Here is a 15,553-nt window from a genome sequence, read left to right on the forward strand (position 1 = left end):
ACTAACACAACATTGTTAATCGACTATGCTCCAATATAAAATAAATATTAAAAAGGACAAAGAAAAAAGTGATACAAATGAACTCACTTACAAAACAGAAACAGACTCTCAGACATAGAAAACACTTTATGGTTACCAAAGGGGGAAGTGGGGGAGGGATAAATTAGGAGTTTGCGTTTAACAGATATACACTACTATATATAAAACATAAACAATAAGGACCGACTATAGCACAGGGAACTATATTCAATATCTTGTAATAACCTATAATGGAAAAGAATCTGAAAAAGTACAGATAAGTGTGTGTGTATATATACATATAAAACTGAATCACTTTGCTGTACACCTGAAACTAAATTGTAAATCAACTATACTTCAATTTAAAAATTAATTAATTAAAAATAAATGTTTTATAAAAAGAGAAATACAACTAATTTGAAAAACCATTTGGCAGTATCCTCTAATGCTAAATGCATATACAAACTATGACCAAGCAAATACCATCCCAGGTGCTATATCCATCAAAAGACATGTACAAGAATGTTCATAGCAGGTTTATTCATAACGGCCCCAAGCTGAAAACAACTCAGTGTATATCAATAGGAGAATGGATACACAAATTGTGATATAGCCACACAATGGAATTCTGATCAGCAATGAAAAAGAACAAACTTCTGCTACTGACAGTACAGATCAATCTCAGACAATAGCAAAAGAAGCCAAACAGAGAACAGTGCATACTGTACAATACAACTGTAAGAAATTCCAAAACTGGCAAAACCTATCTACAATATTAGAGATCACTACAGTGGCCACCTTTGGGAGGTAATCAACCGAAAAGGGAGGTTTCTGGGATACGAGAAATGTTCTATATCTTGATCTGGATGGTAGTTTCTCAGTTTTGTACATGAGTGAAAATTCAGGAAGTTGTACATTTAAGATTTTGGGACTTTACTGTATGAATGTTATACCTCAATAAAAATGTTAAAACAAAAAAGTGCAAAGAAAATAATACACATAAAAATCAGAATAGTAGTTACCTCTGAAGATAGAGAGGAGAAAAGAAGATGGGACAGGGAAGGAGCACAATGGCAGCTTCAATGGGATTGAAAAACTTCTCTTTATGTTAGGTGGTGGGTTTATGTATTCATTTTATTATCATGCTTTAGAACACGTATCTCTACAAACTATTTTGTATGAATCAAATATTACATAATGAACACTTTTAAAAAGACTAAAAGCGAGTGTGTATTCCAAATCAACCTAACAAAATCAACCCTTAGGGTGGGTCAGAGTCTAGAATAAGGTTGGCCAACAGGTTCCCGTTCACAGGTTCCCGTTCACAGGTTGGCCTGACAGTGGCTGCTTGGAATACTGGGTAGAGGGTTATGAGGCAGAGTAATTAATTCTCCAGCTACACTGTGTCTCATGTGTGGGAGATGGGAGGCATGCACCACACCAGCCTAGAAGGGCCCTTCCTGAAATCAAGATAGCCCTAATTCTATTGTCACGCAGCCCTAGCCCTAAGACTAAACTCAAAGGCATTCTCTTTTAGCCAGTATTCTACAGGTCCTTCAGTCTATTAAAAAAAAAAAAAAAATGTTGGTAGAGTCCTTCTTTTCTCATATTATTACTATCTTAGAATTCTGGCTGTTTAAGGGTTAGAGATGATGAAGAGGAAGGAGGTAGGCACAACTACAGGTGGAGAGGTCTTTGTGGTGATGCAATATTTCTGTACCTTAATTGCAATGGTGGTTACCCAGATCTACAGGTCATAAAATGGCAAAGAACTATACATACATTGCACCGATATCAATCTCCTGGTTTTGATACTGTACTATAGTTAAATAAGATGTAACCATTAGGGGAGATTGGGTGAAGAGTACACTGGATCTCTTATGTACTATTTGTGCAAAAGGAGAAAAAAAGAAAAAATAGGAAAAAAGAAAAGAATCCAGCTGTTTTAGCCACTATTCACTGATAGAGGACTGTAGGAGAAAAAATAATCTAGTTAACTGAACAGCTAGGTATTTAAGTTTTTATTCCACACAAAGTAGTCTACAAGAGAAAGACACAGGTCCTAAGAACTCTACATGATTTTTCATTTAATCCATGACTCTTAACTAACTCCAAGAAAATTTTACTCAAATACTAAGAAGCATATAACCAGATTAACTTACCACATCAAGTTTTGCCCATGCCTCATAATCATAAGATTTTATCCTGTTTTTTGTGTTTTCATCTTTGGTTTTTTTAGATGACTCTTTAACTTTGCCTTTCTTTTTTTTCCTAAGATTCCCATTTCGAATAGGAGGTAAATTCTAGGAAGGGAAAACAACACAACGTTTTAAGACTGCTCTTTTCTTTTCTGTATAACTAGCGATGTTCAAAATTCTCACTGAAGTATATTTTCAAGTAAAAGTAATTTTTAATTTAATTTTCAAGTGGTTAGAAATACCAATTCACTCATTTATAATGATAACTTATGCCTAAAAAGTTTAATTCATCCTTTGACAAATATTGAACATTGTTCAGTCATAAGAAAAGTATTGATATTACCTAGAAATTTTAATTATACACTTTGCATTTTAGGATTTGCAATCCTAAATTCAAAAACTGCCTGATCTTCAGCCTTGGTACAATGATTTAGCAGCAGTACAATGGCACACTGAACTGACTCCACATCATTACAAACAGTATGAAAACGCTATCCGTATTTGAATGCACTGTCTTAAGAAAACCATTTGGTTGAGCCTAGGTACTACCTAAGTTTTTACGGCAATACTGTATGTTAATATATCACTAAATATATAATTATATGATATACAGAATTATATACACACCCACATATTTTATGATTCTGTTCATTTACCTTAAAATTATCACATGGTCTTCCTTTCAGGAACTATTCACTAAGCCTTAAAATGTCTTAACATAGTTAATACAATTATTACAAAGACTTTAAAAAGTAGAATTTTTCAAAATGTTGGCAGAAAGCAAATCACTTCAATCAGTATTTCCACAAAACATTTTAAAGGTGGTGCTTTACTTTAAGATAGTTTTGCTGGATGCTAAAGTAGGAATTTAATTAAGCAATTTACCTCTTCAGGAACACCACTCTGTCTTCTAAGTTCCATATCCTTTTGTTTAATATCTTTTTCCCAGTTTTCTAAATCCCTCATAAAGTCTTGTAACTCTTCTGCATTTTGTTTCACTTGTAGTTGTAATTCAATTGCTTTACTTGCTGAAGTCATTGTGGCCTGCACAGTTTTTATCAACCAACCTCTGATAAGAATTAAATAGAATTATTTGGTTTATTTTTTTTGAAACCCAGCTAATTAATGATCTTTACCTCTTCATAAATGGCCAAGATACATGTAAGGAAAGGAACCTACAGTGATGCAGAAGAAAGAAAATATCAGTATATTATGCTTAAAATGAGTCAATCAATGTTTGCTGAATAAACAAATGCAAAGTAAACAGATAGGTTGGGCATCCACGCAACGTGAATGAAAAGCAACAGGGAGGAAATCACTGAAAATTAGCAAGCAGCCTATGGTAGCAGATTGGCTGCTCATCTCTGGAGTTTATAAGTTTAGCCTAATTACCTCCTTTACTCTTTTTTTTTTTTCAACATTTATTGAACTTTGGCTATGTGACAGGCCCTGTATCAAGATTTAGGGATGCAAAAACAAGACAAGGTCCCTTCTCTAGTGGAGGAGAAAAGAAAATGATCGAAGTACTGAGTAACAAAATATTATGCTAGGCAGGGTTTCTCAACCTTGGGACTACTGAGATTTTGGGCCGGATAATTCTTTGTTGTGGGTTGGCCGTCCTGTGCATTGTAGGATGGTTGGCAGCATCCCTGGCCTCTACTAACTAGCTGCCAGTATTACTCCCTTCCCTCTGGACTGTAACAAGCAAAAATGTCTCCGGACATTTTCAAATATCCCCTGGTTGAGAACCACTGTGCTAGCGGTACATGCAGATGCTAATGGGGCTGACCACAAAGGACAGGTATAAATCAGACAGTAGAGTGGCAGGTTCAAGGAAAGAGTCCCCAGAGGTGCTGAAATTTAGCCATGTTTCAAAAGGGGCCAGCCAAGTGATTAATGTGGAGGAGCGGGCCAGGAGAATGAGGGACTGGGAGGGAGAATAACGGAAGAGAAGACAAATATGGGACAGATCAGGAAATGCCAGGCCATGAGATCTGACCTACAGTCTGAAAGCTGTGGGAAACATTAAGGTGGTAAAATAAAAGGGACATGATGACTCATTAGATTGAGGAGTTGGTGAGCAGAGAAGGACTCAAAGGCTTAGATTTCTGGTTTGGGAGCCTGGTAAGATTAGTGGTACCACTCTGAGTCAGGAATCACAATTTTAAAAGGAAAAGAGGTTTCAGGATTGCAGAACATGTGTAAAGACAGATTTTTTTCAGTTTGGGATAAGGTGACTGAGTTCTTATGGGACATCAGGACATAGCCAGTATGTAGTTACAGAGGGCTAGAAATATAAATTTGGGTGTCACTAGCATAAAGGTAGAAGCTACAATCATGAGATTTGGATATGTTTAATTACTGTGACAATGGGGGGGGGGCGCTGGGGGAAGCCTGAAGAACACATATCTAGGGAACAAACCAAGGAAGAAATGCCAACACAGTAAAAATCAGGCAGTGGCATCTAGAGAGCTGGGAGGAAAACTTGGAGTACTGTCACAGAAGAGAAGTTTTAGTTCAAGAATACGGAAAGTTAGCAGTCTCAAAGGCCACAGAAGTCACATGGAGGAAATAAAGTGCATTATATTTAGTCATATAAAGATTTAGTTTTAATGGGATTTTTTTTAAGGAGAGAAATAAAATGAGCTGAGTAAATGAGATTATATGGGGATTAGCATAATTTTGCCTTTCATAACCTAAAATTGCCCACGAGTATAGGGGGGAATTGAGGAGCAAGGTAAAAGAAAATATAGGAAAGGGGATGCGTGATGCGGCAAGGTCCCCAAAAAGGTGGGAGGGAATTCAAAGCTTAAGTGTGTATGGGGTGGACAGGGGGGTGAGGGTTGGTTAGGATGGGAGAGACAGAAGAGATTAGAAAAGGGATTCGTTTAGGAGGAGGAACAGATGTTTGCAACCGCATATAGGTCTTCTGACCCCCCGGCCTTGCGTCAGAAAGTAAACTAAACTTAAGCTTCTTTCAGGCAGTGCCCATGTTTGATCACATACGTATATCTCATTAAAAAACAAAGCTAGTACAATGTTTTGCCGAAGGACTCAAAAATGTGAATAAGGGCTTCCTTGGTGGCGCAGTGGTTGAGGGTCCACCCGCCGATGCAGGGGACGCGGGTTCGTGCCCCGGTCCGGGAGGATCCCGCATGCCGCGGAATGGCTGGGCCCGTGAGCCATGGCCGCTGGGCCTGCGCGTCCGGAGCCTGTGCTCCGCAACGGGAGAGACCACAATAGTGAGAGGCCCGCGTATTGCAAAAAAAAAAAAAAAAAAAAAGTGAATAAAAGCGCAGCAAGCCACTGAGATACGTTGGGGGGTGGGGGGGAGAAGAAACCTTTTCCATTTCACCTATCACCTCTGCTCCCACGGAACCTGCGTCCAGGCAGGCAACCAGAAACTTCCAGCGCCTGGGGTATCAATTTCATACCCAATATCCGGGCGAGCATTGCACACCCACGCCAAAAGGGGGCGGGCCCCACCGAGGTACCCTAGGGAGGGTGGATCTAAGGTCCTGACCAACGCAAATCGCCCAATAATCCAGGCAGCCGGGGTGGAGAGACCGACAGCAAGGCTGTCCGTCCAGGCCCGGGCTGCTCGGGGCGAGCCCCTCCCGTAACAAGCTCGCCGGTGCGCCTCTACCCTAGACACCGCCGCGCCGCCCCAACGCCGGGCCCTGCCGTCCGCCCTTGCCCTCTCGGCCTCACCCGGGACCCACGGCTGCACCCCTCCTCCCGCAGGGCGACCCCAAAAGCCTCCTCGCTGCTGCAGCCGGTGATAACCGCAAAGCCGGCTCACCTTAACGTGCTGTTACCGTCCCCACTGCCGCAGCTTCCCGCCCGCAATGACTCACGCCGGGCCCCGCCTTCCTGGGCTTTCCCACAAGTCCCCGCGTGCCCTCGCCCCGCCCCCTGGAGCCGGGTCGGAGCGTGCGCAGAAGGTCAGATACACTGTGCCCTCTTCGGGGTAGAACCAGCCTAGAGCGTTGACAGGTGTGTTAAAGCAAAATCTCCTGTTTTGCCTGCTTCCGGTATGACCAAACTTCACACTAGGTAATCCAAAAACTGCAGGATCATCCTGACTTGTTCTGATTCCCCAAATAATAACGCCTTGAATAATTCCTTGCATTCCCCTCAGTTTTTTTTTTTTTTTGCGGTACGCAGGCATCTCACTGCTGTGGCCTCTCCCGTTGCGGAGCGCAGGCTCCGGACGCGCAGGCTCAGCGGCCATGGCTCACGGGCCCAGCCGCTCCGCGGCATGTGGGATCTTCCCGGACCGGGGCACGAACCCGTGTCCCCTTCATCGGCAGGTGGACTCACAACCACTGCGCCACCAGGGAAGCCCTCCCCTCAGTTTTAATATTTGCCTTGCTGTGTGTAATGGTATTTTACAACCTTTGTATGATAATCATGTGAGAAAGTTACTGTTTGTCTACCATAAACAGGCTATGTAAACTAGTAACTCTAGCAATTTTTGTAGTAGTTTTTTTTTTCTTTAAGTTCTTGTATTCGGCAAACCAGTTTCTCAGTCTGCCTACCTTGCACCTTTGCAAGTAAACTCTTTCCTTTTCTAAATATCTATTTCTGAGTCTTTCTTGGATGTGTGTCGGTATTAAGGTCTGTCTTTAGATTTCCCTGGCCACAAAGAAAAAAAGAATATGAAGCTTTTAATATTTTGTGCTTCTGCTTCCTGTATGAGTGAACTTTCTCTCATTTTTCATGGCAACTCTAAAACTGTAAAACAAAAGTAATTTTAAAAGCCCACAAAAACAAACAGAAACAAACAAACCTTTCCATTTGAAATAGCTCTGTGATCTTAAACATTAGACCAAAAATTCAGATTAGTGGCTCTCAAGCTTGACTGAACTTTGGAATCACCTTGGGAGTGTGGGGAAAAGAAATACTGATTTCTAGGACCTCTCCCCAGAGACTGTGATTTAATTAGCACAGCCTGGGCATCCTGATTTTTTTAAAAGCACAAGATATAGCCATGCAGTTGAGGCTGGGACCCACTAATCCAGGTAAGGATCAGTGAAAAACCACCCTGGGGACCTTCCTTACAAAGTCATCAGCACATCTTTCCCACTGTATAATTATTTGGTATCTTTGTATTTTAAACTCATAGTAGTCAAATCATTAACTGTCACCAAAATATTTACTAAGGGAATGATTCTTTTGTCTTTTGTGTTGGCGGACAGAAAACTGACTTTTAAGGGATTTTTTTGTGTGTGTTTTAAAATTAATCTAATAATAAATAATTTTAAAACAGATTTATAGATGTTCTTAACAAAAGCAACTCTGTTGGGGTTTTTATGGGTTTTGTTTTGTTTTGTTTTGTTTTGTTTTTACCACACCGCAGGGCCTGCTGGATCTTAGTTCCCTGACTGGGGGTGGAACCTGTGCTTCCTGCAGTGGAAGTGCAGAGTCTTAACCACTGGACCACCAGGGAAGTCCCAAAGCAAGTCTATCTTTAAAAATTAATTCTGTCAGAGTCAACTGAGATGAGAGAGAAGGGGGCCAGCTGGCTGTTCTAGTAATACCTCATAGACCCTCTCACATCTTTCTGTCTCTCTCTCTCTCTCTCTCTCTCTCTCTCTTCACATAATAATCAGTTGTTGCTTGGTGAGTACAAAATCAAAGTGAGAGGAGTTAGTCAGATGGTCTTGATGGCCACCATCACCTAATCCTGAGGCTCCCACTGTCCTACAAAAAACTATGCCTGTAATGGCAGCCTTCCCTCTGCAAGGGAGGTTGAGGGTTTTTTATTATTGGCAGTCATGTGCTCATCTAAAAACAAGAATTCAGTAAATAAGGAAGGAGAGGAAGGGAGCAGATACTGAGGGGCAACCAGTAACCTCTATCAAAGGCCTTAATTATTTGTCAAAAGAATAGTGAATGAATGAGTTGATACTGCTAGAAATCCAGGCTCACTATAACCTGAGGAAGAAGGTTGAATTCTGCAATGCTGATTCTTCCACTTACTGAAAATGTAATCTGAATGTAATCTGTACACTGAGGCTTAATGTAAATTAAAATTAAAATGGAGAAGATAAAAATACCTACTGGAGTAAGAAAATGTATGTAGATGGCCTACTTAGCACAGCTTGGGACATGGTAGGAGCTCAACAAATGTTATTTCCTGTCTCTCCCTCCTGTAAAGCTAAGGTCCAGACCCGGGGATTTAATAACTCTCTCCTACATCTCTCCCTGTCTCCCACTTGACTGTCTGGAAGACCTCTGAAGATGTCTCTAAGAAGCACAAGTACTGGGCACCAGGAGATAAAGGTTAAGGTTGATAGCAGGGAAGGTAAACTGCCTCTCCTAATGCAAAATGAAATCTGTATAATAAGGAAGACAAGTAAGAATTGTAATAAGACATAAGCATGTTATTTTACATTCCTCATCTCACAGCAATGGTAATATTATCCCCATTTTACTGGTAAGGACGCTGACCTGAATAATTATGAAATTTGCCCGTACAGCCAGCAAATGACAGAGCCTGGTGAGGTACCTGGGCAGTCTGTCTTCAGAGCTGGCACCTGTGACTGCCCGTTCTACTACGCCCTGTCTGGCTCATTTGACTGTGACCTCCCTTGAGGAAGGGTAAGAGTGGCCCTATTTCTTAAATCTGCACTCTGTGACTTACCTGAGGCACTACTCCATACCTGTCATTTTCCTAGCATCTGTGGCCTAAATAATCTGTTTACAGGTGAGAAGTCTCCTTGTATCTCTCTGGCACTCCTCCTCCCTCAGTTTGGTCAACCTCTGCAACCACAGAAGCTGCATCCAGAGGTGTCCTTATGTTCCCTGTGTACGTGGTCAAGGGGGCTGGTTACCAAGGCTAGGGACCACCAGTCTCCATGTATCCCCTCAGAGTCTATGTGCAATGCTCCTTCCGTTCTTTTTTTTTTTTTTAGAGACTTTATTTTCTGAGAGCAGTTTGGGTTTACAATAAAATTAAGATAAGGGTACAGAGATCTCCCATACACCCCCTACCCCAAGATATACATAGCCTTCCCCCTTTATCAACATCACTTGCCAGAATGGTACATTTTTTTACCAGGTATGAACCTACATTGACACATCATAGTCACCCAGAATCCATAATTTAACTAAGGGTTCACTCTTGGTGTTGTACAGTGGGTTTGGACAAATGACTAATGGCTATATATCTATCATTATAATACTGTACAGAGTATTTTCACTGCCCTAAAAATCCTCTGTGCTCTGCATATTCATCTCTCCCCCTCCACGCTCACCCCCAGCAGCCATTGATTAGTTTTACTGTCTCCATAGATTTGCCCTTTCCACAATGTCAAATAGTTGAAATTATACGGTATGGAACCTTCTCAGTTTGGCTTTTTTCACTTCGTAATATGAGCTTCAGATTCCTCCATGTCTTTACATGGCTTGATAGCCCATTTGTTTTTAGCTGTGAATTATATTCCATTGTTCGACGTACCACAGTTTATCCATGCACCTGCCGAAGGACACCTTGGTTGCTTCCAAGTTTGAGCCATGATGAATGAAACTGCTAAAAACATCCATTTGTCGAGTTTTGTGTGGACAGAAGTTTTCAGTTCCTTTGGGGGTGTAATTATGAAGGAGTGCAATTGCTGGATTATATGGTAAGAATATGCTTAGTTTTGTTACAAAATCAAACTGTCTTCCAGAGTGGCTATACCGGTTTGCTTTTCCACCCTTGATGTCTGAGAGATTCTATTGCTCCATATCCTTACCAGCATTTGGTGTTGTCAGTGTTCCAGATTTTGGCCATTCTAACAAGTGTGTAATGGTGTCTTGTTTTAATTTGCACTTCCCTGATGACATATGAGGTGGAGCATCTTTTCATATGCTTATTTGCCATGTGTAGATCTTCTTTGGTCTATTGATGGTTGATGTCTGTTAAGGTCCCATTCTTTAATTGGTTGTTTACTTTTTGTAGTTTCAAGCATCCTTTTTATATTTTGGATAATGGTCTTTATCAAATATTTTTGCAAATATTTTCTCCCTATTTGTGGCTTGTCTGCTAATTCCCTTGATATTGTCTTTCCCAGAGCAGAATTTTTTTTTTACTTGAAGTATAGTTAATTTACAATGTTTCAGGTGTACAGCAAAGTGATTCAGTTATATATATAATTGGGAGCAGTACTTGTTGGAATTAATGGTTTGGTTTTTCTGGAAGGAGCTCATAATAGAGGACTCCCTTCCAATTCCACCATATACACAGCATCACCTTCTTTGGATGAAGATTGGCCTTTGGTGTGGTTGGTGATGGTTCATTTCACTTGCCCCACGATCTCTTCCATTAGACATTATTGTACAGTATCCACTTTTCCTCACCCATCACAATTTGTTTTAAAACTGGAACGTTTTCATTATGTTTAAGTAGAGAATCGCATGTGGAAATATGGTCAAGAAGATTTTTTTCGCTTAACTTACGTGGAACCCAAACATCAAAGCTATGAATATAACCAAGCTGGTGCAAATGATTTTCAACACTTGATTTGGGTATTTTGAGTAGGTCGACTATCTCCCATGTGGTATAGCCACGTTGATTGTTCTCAATTAATGTCTCAATTTGATCGCTATCAACATCAACTGGTCTACCCGACGGTGGAGCACCATACAGCGAGAAATCTCCAGCATGAAACTTTGCAAACCACTTTCAACACGTTCAATCAGTCACAGCACCTTCTCCATACGCTGCACAAATCTTTTGTGCATTTCAGTTGCGTTTTTACCTTTCTTGAAATAATAAAGCATAATATGCTGAAAATGTTGCTGTTTTTCTTCCAACTTCAGTATTAAAATGGCTACACAAAAATTCACCATTTTTGATGTTTTTTTTTAATGCATGCTGATATGCTGTCACAATACAATCTAACAAAATTGTTTCGAATGAAGTTAAAGACAAGCACTACTAGAGCCATCGTACAGAAAAAAATCAAACAGACTCTGGCCAACCCAGTAGTTCCCTGTGCTATACAATAGGTTCTTGTTTATCTGTTTTATATATAGTGGTGCGTATCTGTTAAACCCAAACTCCTAATTTATCCCTCCCCACTCTTCGCCCTTTGGTAACCATAAGTTGTTTTCTATGTCTGTGAGTCTATTTCTGTTTTGTAAGTACGTTCATTTGTATCATTTTTTTAGATTTCACATTTAAGTGATATCATATGATATTGGTCTTTCTCTGTCTGACTTACTTCACTTAGTATGATAATCTCTAGGTCCATCCATGTTGCAAATGACATTATTTCGTTCCTTTTTATGGCTAAATGATATTCCATTGTGTGTGTGTGTGTGTGTGTGTGTGTGTGTGTGTATCACATCTTCTTTACCCATTCATCTGTTGATGGACATTTAGGTTGCTTCCATGGCTTGGCTATTGTAAATAGTGCTGCTGTGAACATTGGGGTACATCTTTTCAAATTAGAGTCTCTGTCTTTTCCGGATATATGCCCAGGAGTAGGATTGCTGGATCATATGGTAACTCTGTTTTTAGTTATTTAAGTAACCTCTGTACTGTTTTCCATAGTGGCTATACCAATTTGCATTCCCACCAACAGTGTAGGAGGCTTCCCTACTGTCTGTTTAGGTCTTCTACACATTTTCTGATTCTGTTGTTTGTTTGTTTTATATTGAGCTGTATAAGCTGTTTGTATATTTTGGAAATTAATCCCTCATTGCTTGCATCATTTGCAAATATTTTCTCCCATTCTGTGTGTTGTCTTTTTGTTTTGATTATGGTTTCCTTTGCTGTGCAAAAGCTTTTAAGTTTAATTAGGTCCCATTTGTTTATTTTTGCTTTTGTTTCCATTACTCTAGGAGATGGATTCAAAAAACTATTCCTGCAATTTATGTCAAAGAGTGTTCTGCCTATGTTTTCCTGTAGGAGTTTTTTGGGTTTTGTTTTGTTTGTTTGTTTTGTTTTGCGGTACACGGGCCTCTCACTGCTGTGGCCTCTCCCGTTGCGGAGCACAGGCTCCAGACACGCAGGCTCAGCGGCCATGGCTCACGGGCCTAGCCACTCCACGGCATGTGGGATCCTCCCGGACCGGGGCACGAACCCGTGTCCCCTGCATCGGCAGGCAGACTCCCAACCACTGCGCCACCAGGGAAGCCCCCTCTAGGAGTTTTATAGTATCCGGTCTTACATTTAGGTCTTTAATCCATTTTGAGTTTATTTTTGTATATGCTGTTAGAGAATGTTCTAATTTCATTCTTTTACACGTAGCTGTCCAGTTTTCCCAGCACCACTTATTGAAGAGACTGTCCTTTCTCCACTGTATATTCTTGCCTCCTTTGTCATAGATTAATTGACCATAAGTGCATGCGTTTATTTCTGGGCTTTCTATCCTTTGCCATTGATCTGTGTGTCTGTTTTTGTACCAGTACCATACTGGGTTATTTTGTGTGTGTGTGGTTTTTTTTTTTTTTTTTTTGGCTGCACCACACATCATGCAGGATCTTAGTTTCCTGACCAGGGATCAAACCCATGCCCCCTGCAATAGAAGCACGGAGTCTTAACCTCTGGACTGCCAGGGAAGTCCTGAGTACCATACTGTTTTGATTACTATACCTTGTAGTATAGTATGAAGTCAGGAAGCATGTTTCCTCTCACTCAATTCTTCTTTCTCCAGATTGTTTTGGCTATTTGGGATCATCTGTGTTTCCATACAGATTTTAAAATTGTTTGTTCCAGTTCTGTGAAAATTGCCGTTGGTAATTTGATAGAGATTTCATTGTATCTGTAGATTTCCTTGGGTAGTATGGTCATTTTCACAGCAGTGATTCTTCCAATCCAAGAACACGGCATATCTTTCCATCTGTTTGTGTCATCTTCAGTTTCTTTCATCAGCGTCCTATAGTTTTCAGCGTACAAGTCTTTTGCCTCCTTAGGTTGGTTTATTCCTAGGTATTTTATTCTTTTTGATGTGATTGTAAATGGGGTTGTTTCCTTAATTTCTCTTTCTGATAGTTGTGTTAGTGTATAGAAATGCAAGAGATTTCTGTGTTATAATTTTATAACCTGCAACTTTACCAAATTCATTGATGAGCTCTAGTAGTTTTCTGGTGACATCTTTAGGATTTTCTAAATATAGTATCATGTCATCTGCAAACAGTGACAATTTTACTTCTTCCTTTCCAATTTGGATTCCTTTTATTTCTTTTTCTTCTCTGATTGCTGTGGCTAGAACTTCCAAAACTTTGTTAAATAAAAGTGGCGAGAGTGGGTGGGCATCCTTGACTTGTTCCTGATCTTAGAGGGAATGCTTTTAGTTTTTCACCACTGAGTATGATGTTAGCTGTGGGTTTGTCATAGATGGCCTTTATTATGTTCAGATACGTTCCCTCTATGCCCACTTTCTGGAGAGTTTTGATCATAAATGGATATTGAATTTTATCAAAAGCTTTCTCTGCATCTACTGAGATGATCATATGGTTTTTATTCTAGCAGAAGTTTTTAGTGTTAATGAAGTATAGGTTATCAATTTTTTCTTTCACGGATTTTGCCTTTGATGTACCTAAAAAAGCATTACCAGGGACTTCCCTGGTGGCACAGTGGTTAAGAATCCACCTACCAATGCAGGGGACACAGGTTTGATCCCTGGTCTGGGAAGATCCCACAGGTCGCGGAGCAACTAAGCCTGTGTGCCACAACTGCTGAGCCTGCACTCTGGAGCCTGTGAGCAACAAATACTGAGCCCACGCACCGCAACTGCAGAAGCCCCTGTGCTCTAGGGCCCACGTGCCGCAGCTACTGAGCCCGTGTGCTGCAAGTGCTGAAGCCCGCGTGCCTAAAGCCCGTGCTCCGTAACAAGAGAAGCCACGGTGAGAAGCCCGTGCACCACAACAAAGAGTAGCCCCCGCTTGCCGCAGCTAACAAAAGCCCATGCGCAGCAACGAAGACCCAACGCAGCCAAAAAATAAATATTTTTTAAAATAAAAAATAGGGCTTCCCTGGTGGCGCAGTGGTTGAGAGTCCGCCTGCTGATGCAGGGGACACGGGTTCATGCCCCAGTCCGAGAAGATCCCACATGCCGCGGAGCGGCTGGGCCCATGAGCCATGGCCGCTGAGCCTGCGCGTCCGGAGCCTGTGATCTGCGGCGGGAGAGGCCACAACAGTGAGAGGCCCGTGTGCTGCAAAAAAAATAAAAATAAAAAATATATAAAAAAGCATTACCAGACCCCAAGTCATGTAGGGTTTTTTTTTATGTTATCTTCTAGGAGTTTTATAGTTTTGTGTTTTCCATTTAGGTCTATGATCTATTTTAAGTTAATTTTAGTGAAGGATATAAGGTCTGTGTTTAGATTTTTTTGCATGTGAATGTCCAGTTGCTCTAACATCACTGACAGGTTGAAAAGGTTGAAAAATTGAAAAGATTACCTTAACTCCGTTGCACTGCCTTGGCTCCTTTGTCAAAGATTGTTGACTATATTTAGGGGTGTCTATTTCTGGGCTCACTATTCTATTCCATTGATCTACTTGTCTGTTCTTTCACCAACACCACACTGTCCTGATAACATAGCTTTATAGTAAGTCTTAAAGTTGGGTAATATAGTCCTCCTTTATTCTTCTTCAGTATTTTATTGGCTCTTCTAGGTCTTTTGCCATGCCATATATACTTTAGAATTAGCGTGTTGATATCCACAAAATAACTTGCTGGAATTTTGATTGGGATTTCACTGAATATGTAGATCAAGTTGGGAAGAACTGACACCTTTAGTATTGAGTCTTCCAATCCATGAACATGAAATATCTTTCTATTTATTTCATTGTTCTTTGACTTTGTTCATCAGGGTTTTGTAGTTTTCCTCATATAGGTCTTGTGTATATTGTTTTAGATTTATACATAAGTATTTCATTTTTGAGGGGCTAATGTAAATGGTATTATGTTTTTAATGTCAAATTCCACTTGTTCATTGTGGTATATAGAAAAGCAATGACTTCAGTATATTAACCTTGTATCTTGCAATCTTACTATAATTGCTTGTTAGTTCCAGGAGTTTTTTCATTGATTCTTTCAGATTTTCTACATAGATGATCATGTTATTTGTGAATAGAGACAGTTTTATGTCTTCCATCCCAATCTGTATATCTTTTATTTCCTTCTCTTGCGTTATGGTATTAGCAAGCACTTGGGGTACAATGTTGAAAAAGAATTGTGAAAGGGATCATCTTTGCATTGTACCTGATCTTAGCAGGAACCTTTGAGTTTCTCACGATTAAGTGTGATGTTAGCTCTAGGTTATTTTGTAGATAGTCTTTATCAAGTTGAGAAATCTCCCATCTATTCCTAATTTACTGAGAGTTTTTATCATGAATG

The 15,553-nt window shown here is 40.3% G+C and overlaps 1 protein-coding gene across 1 annotated transcript in view; it reads right to left on the reverse strand.

The window, feature by feature from the left end:
- Positions 1–6,087, reverse strand: part of RPAP3 (RNA polymerase II associated protein 3) — a 41,739-nt gene extending 35,652 nt beyond the window's left edge. The window contains exons 1-3 of the mRNA XM_082664974.1: positions 6,019–6,087; positions 3,102–3,285; positions 2,181–2,321 (exon numbers count right to left, since the gene is read on the reverse strand). Of these exons, the coding sequence (XP_082521100.1) occupies positions 2,181–2,321; positions 3,102–3,254 (294 nt within the window). The 5' untranslated portion in view covers positions 3,255–3,285; positions 6,019–6,087. The remainder of the gene's footprint in view (positions 1–2,180; positions 2,322–3,101; positions 3,286–6,018) is intronic.
- Between the last annotated feature and the right edge of the window lie 9,466 nt (positions 6,088–15,553).

Source organism: Grampus griseus, assembly GCF_964374135.1.
Source record: "Grampus griseus genome assembly, chromosome: 11".
In the NCBI taxonomy this organism is placed as follows: Eukaryota; Metazoa; Chordata; class Mammalia; order Artiodactyla; family Delphinidae; genus Grampus; species Grampus griseus.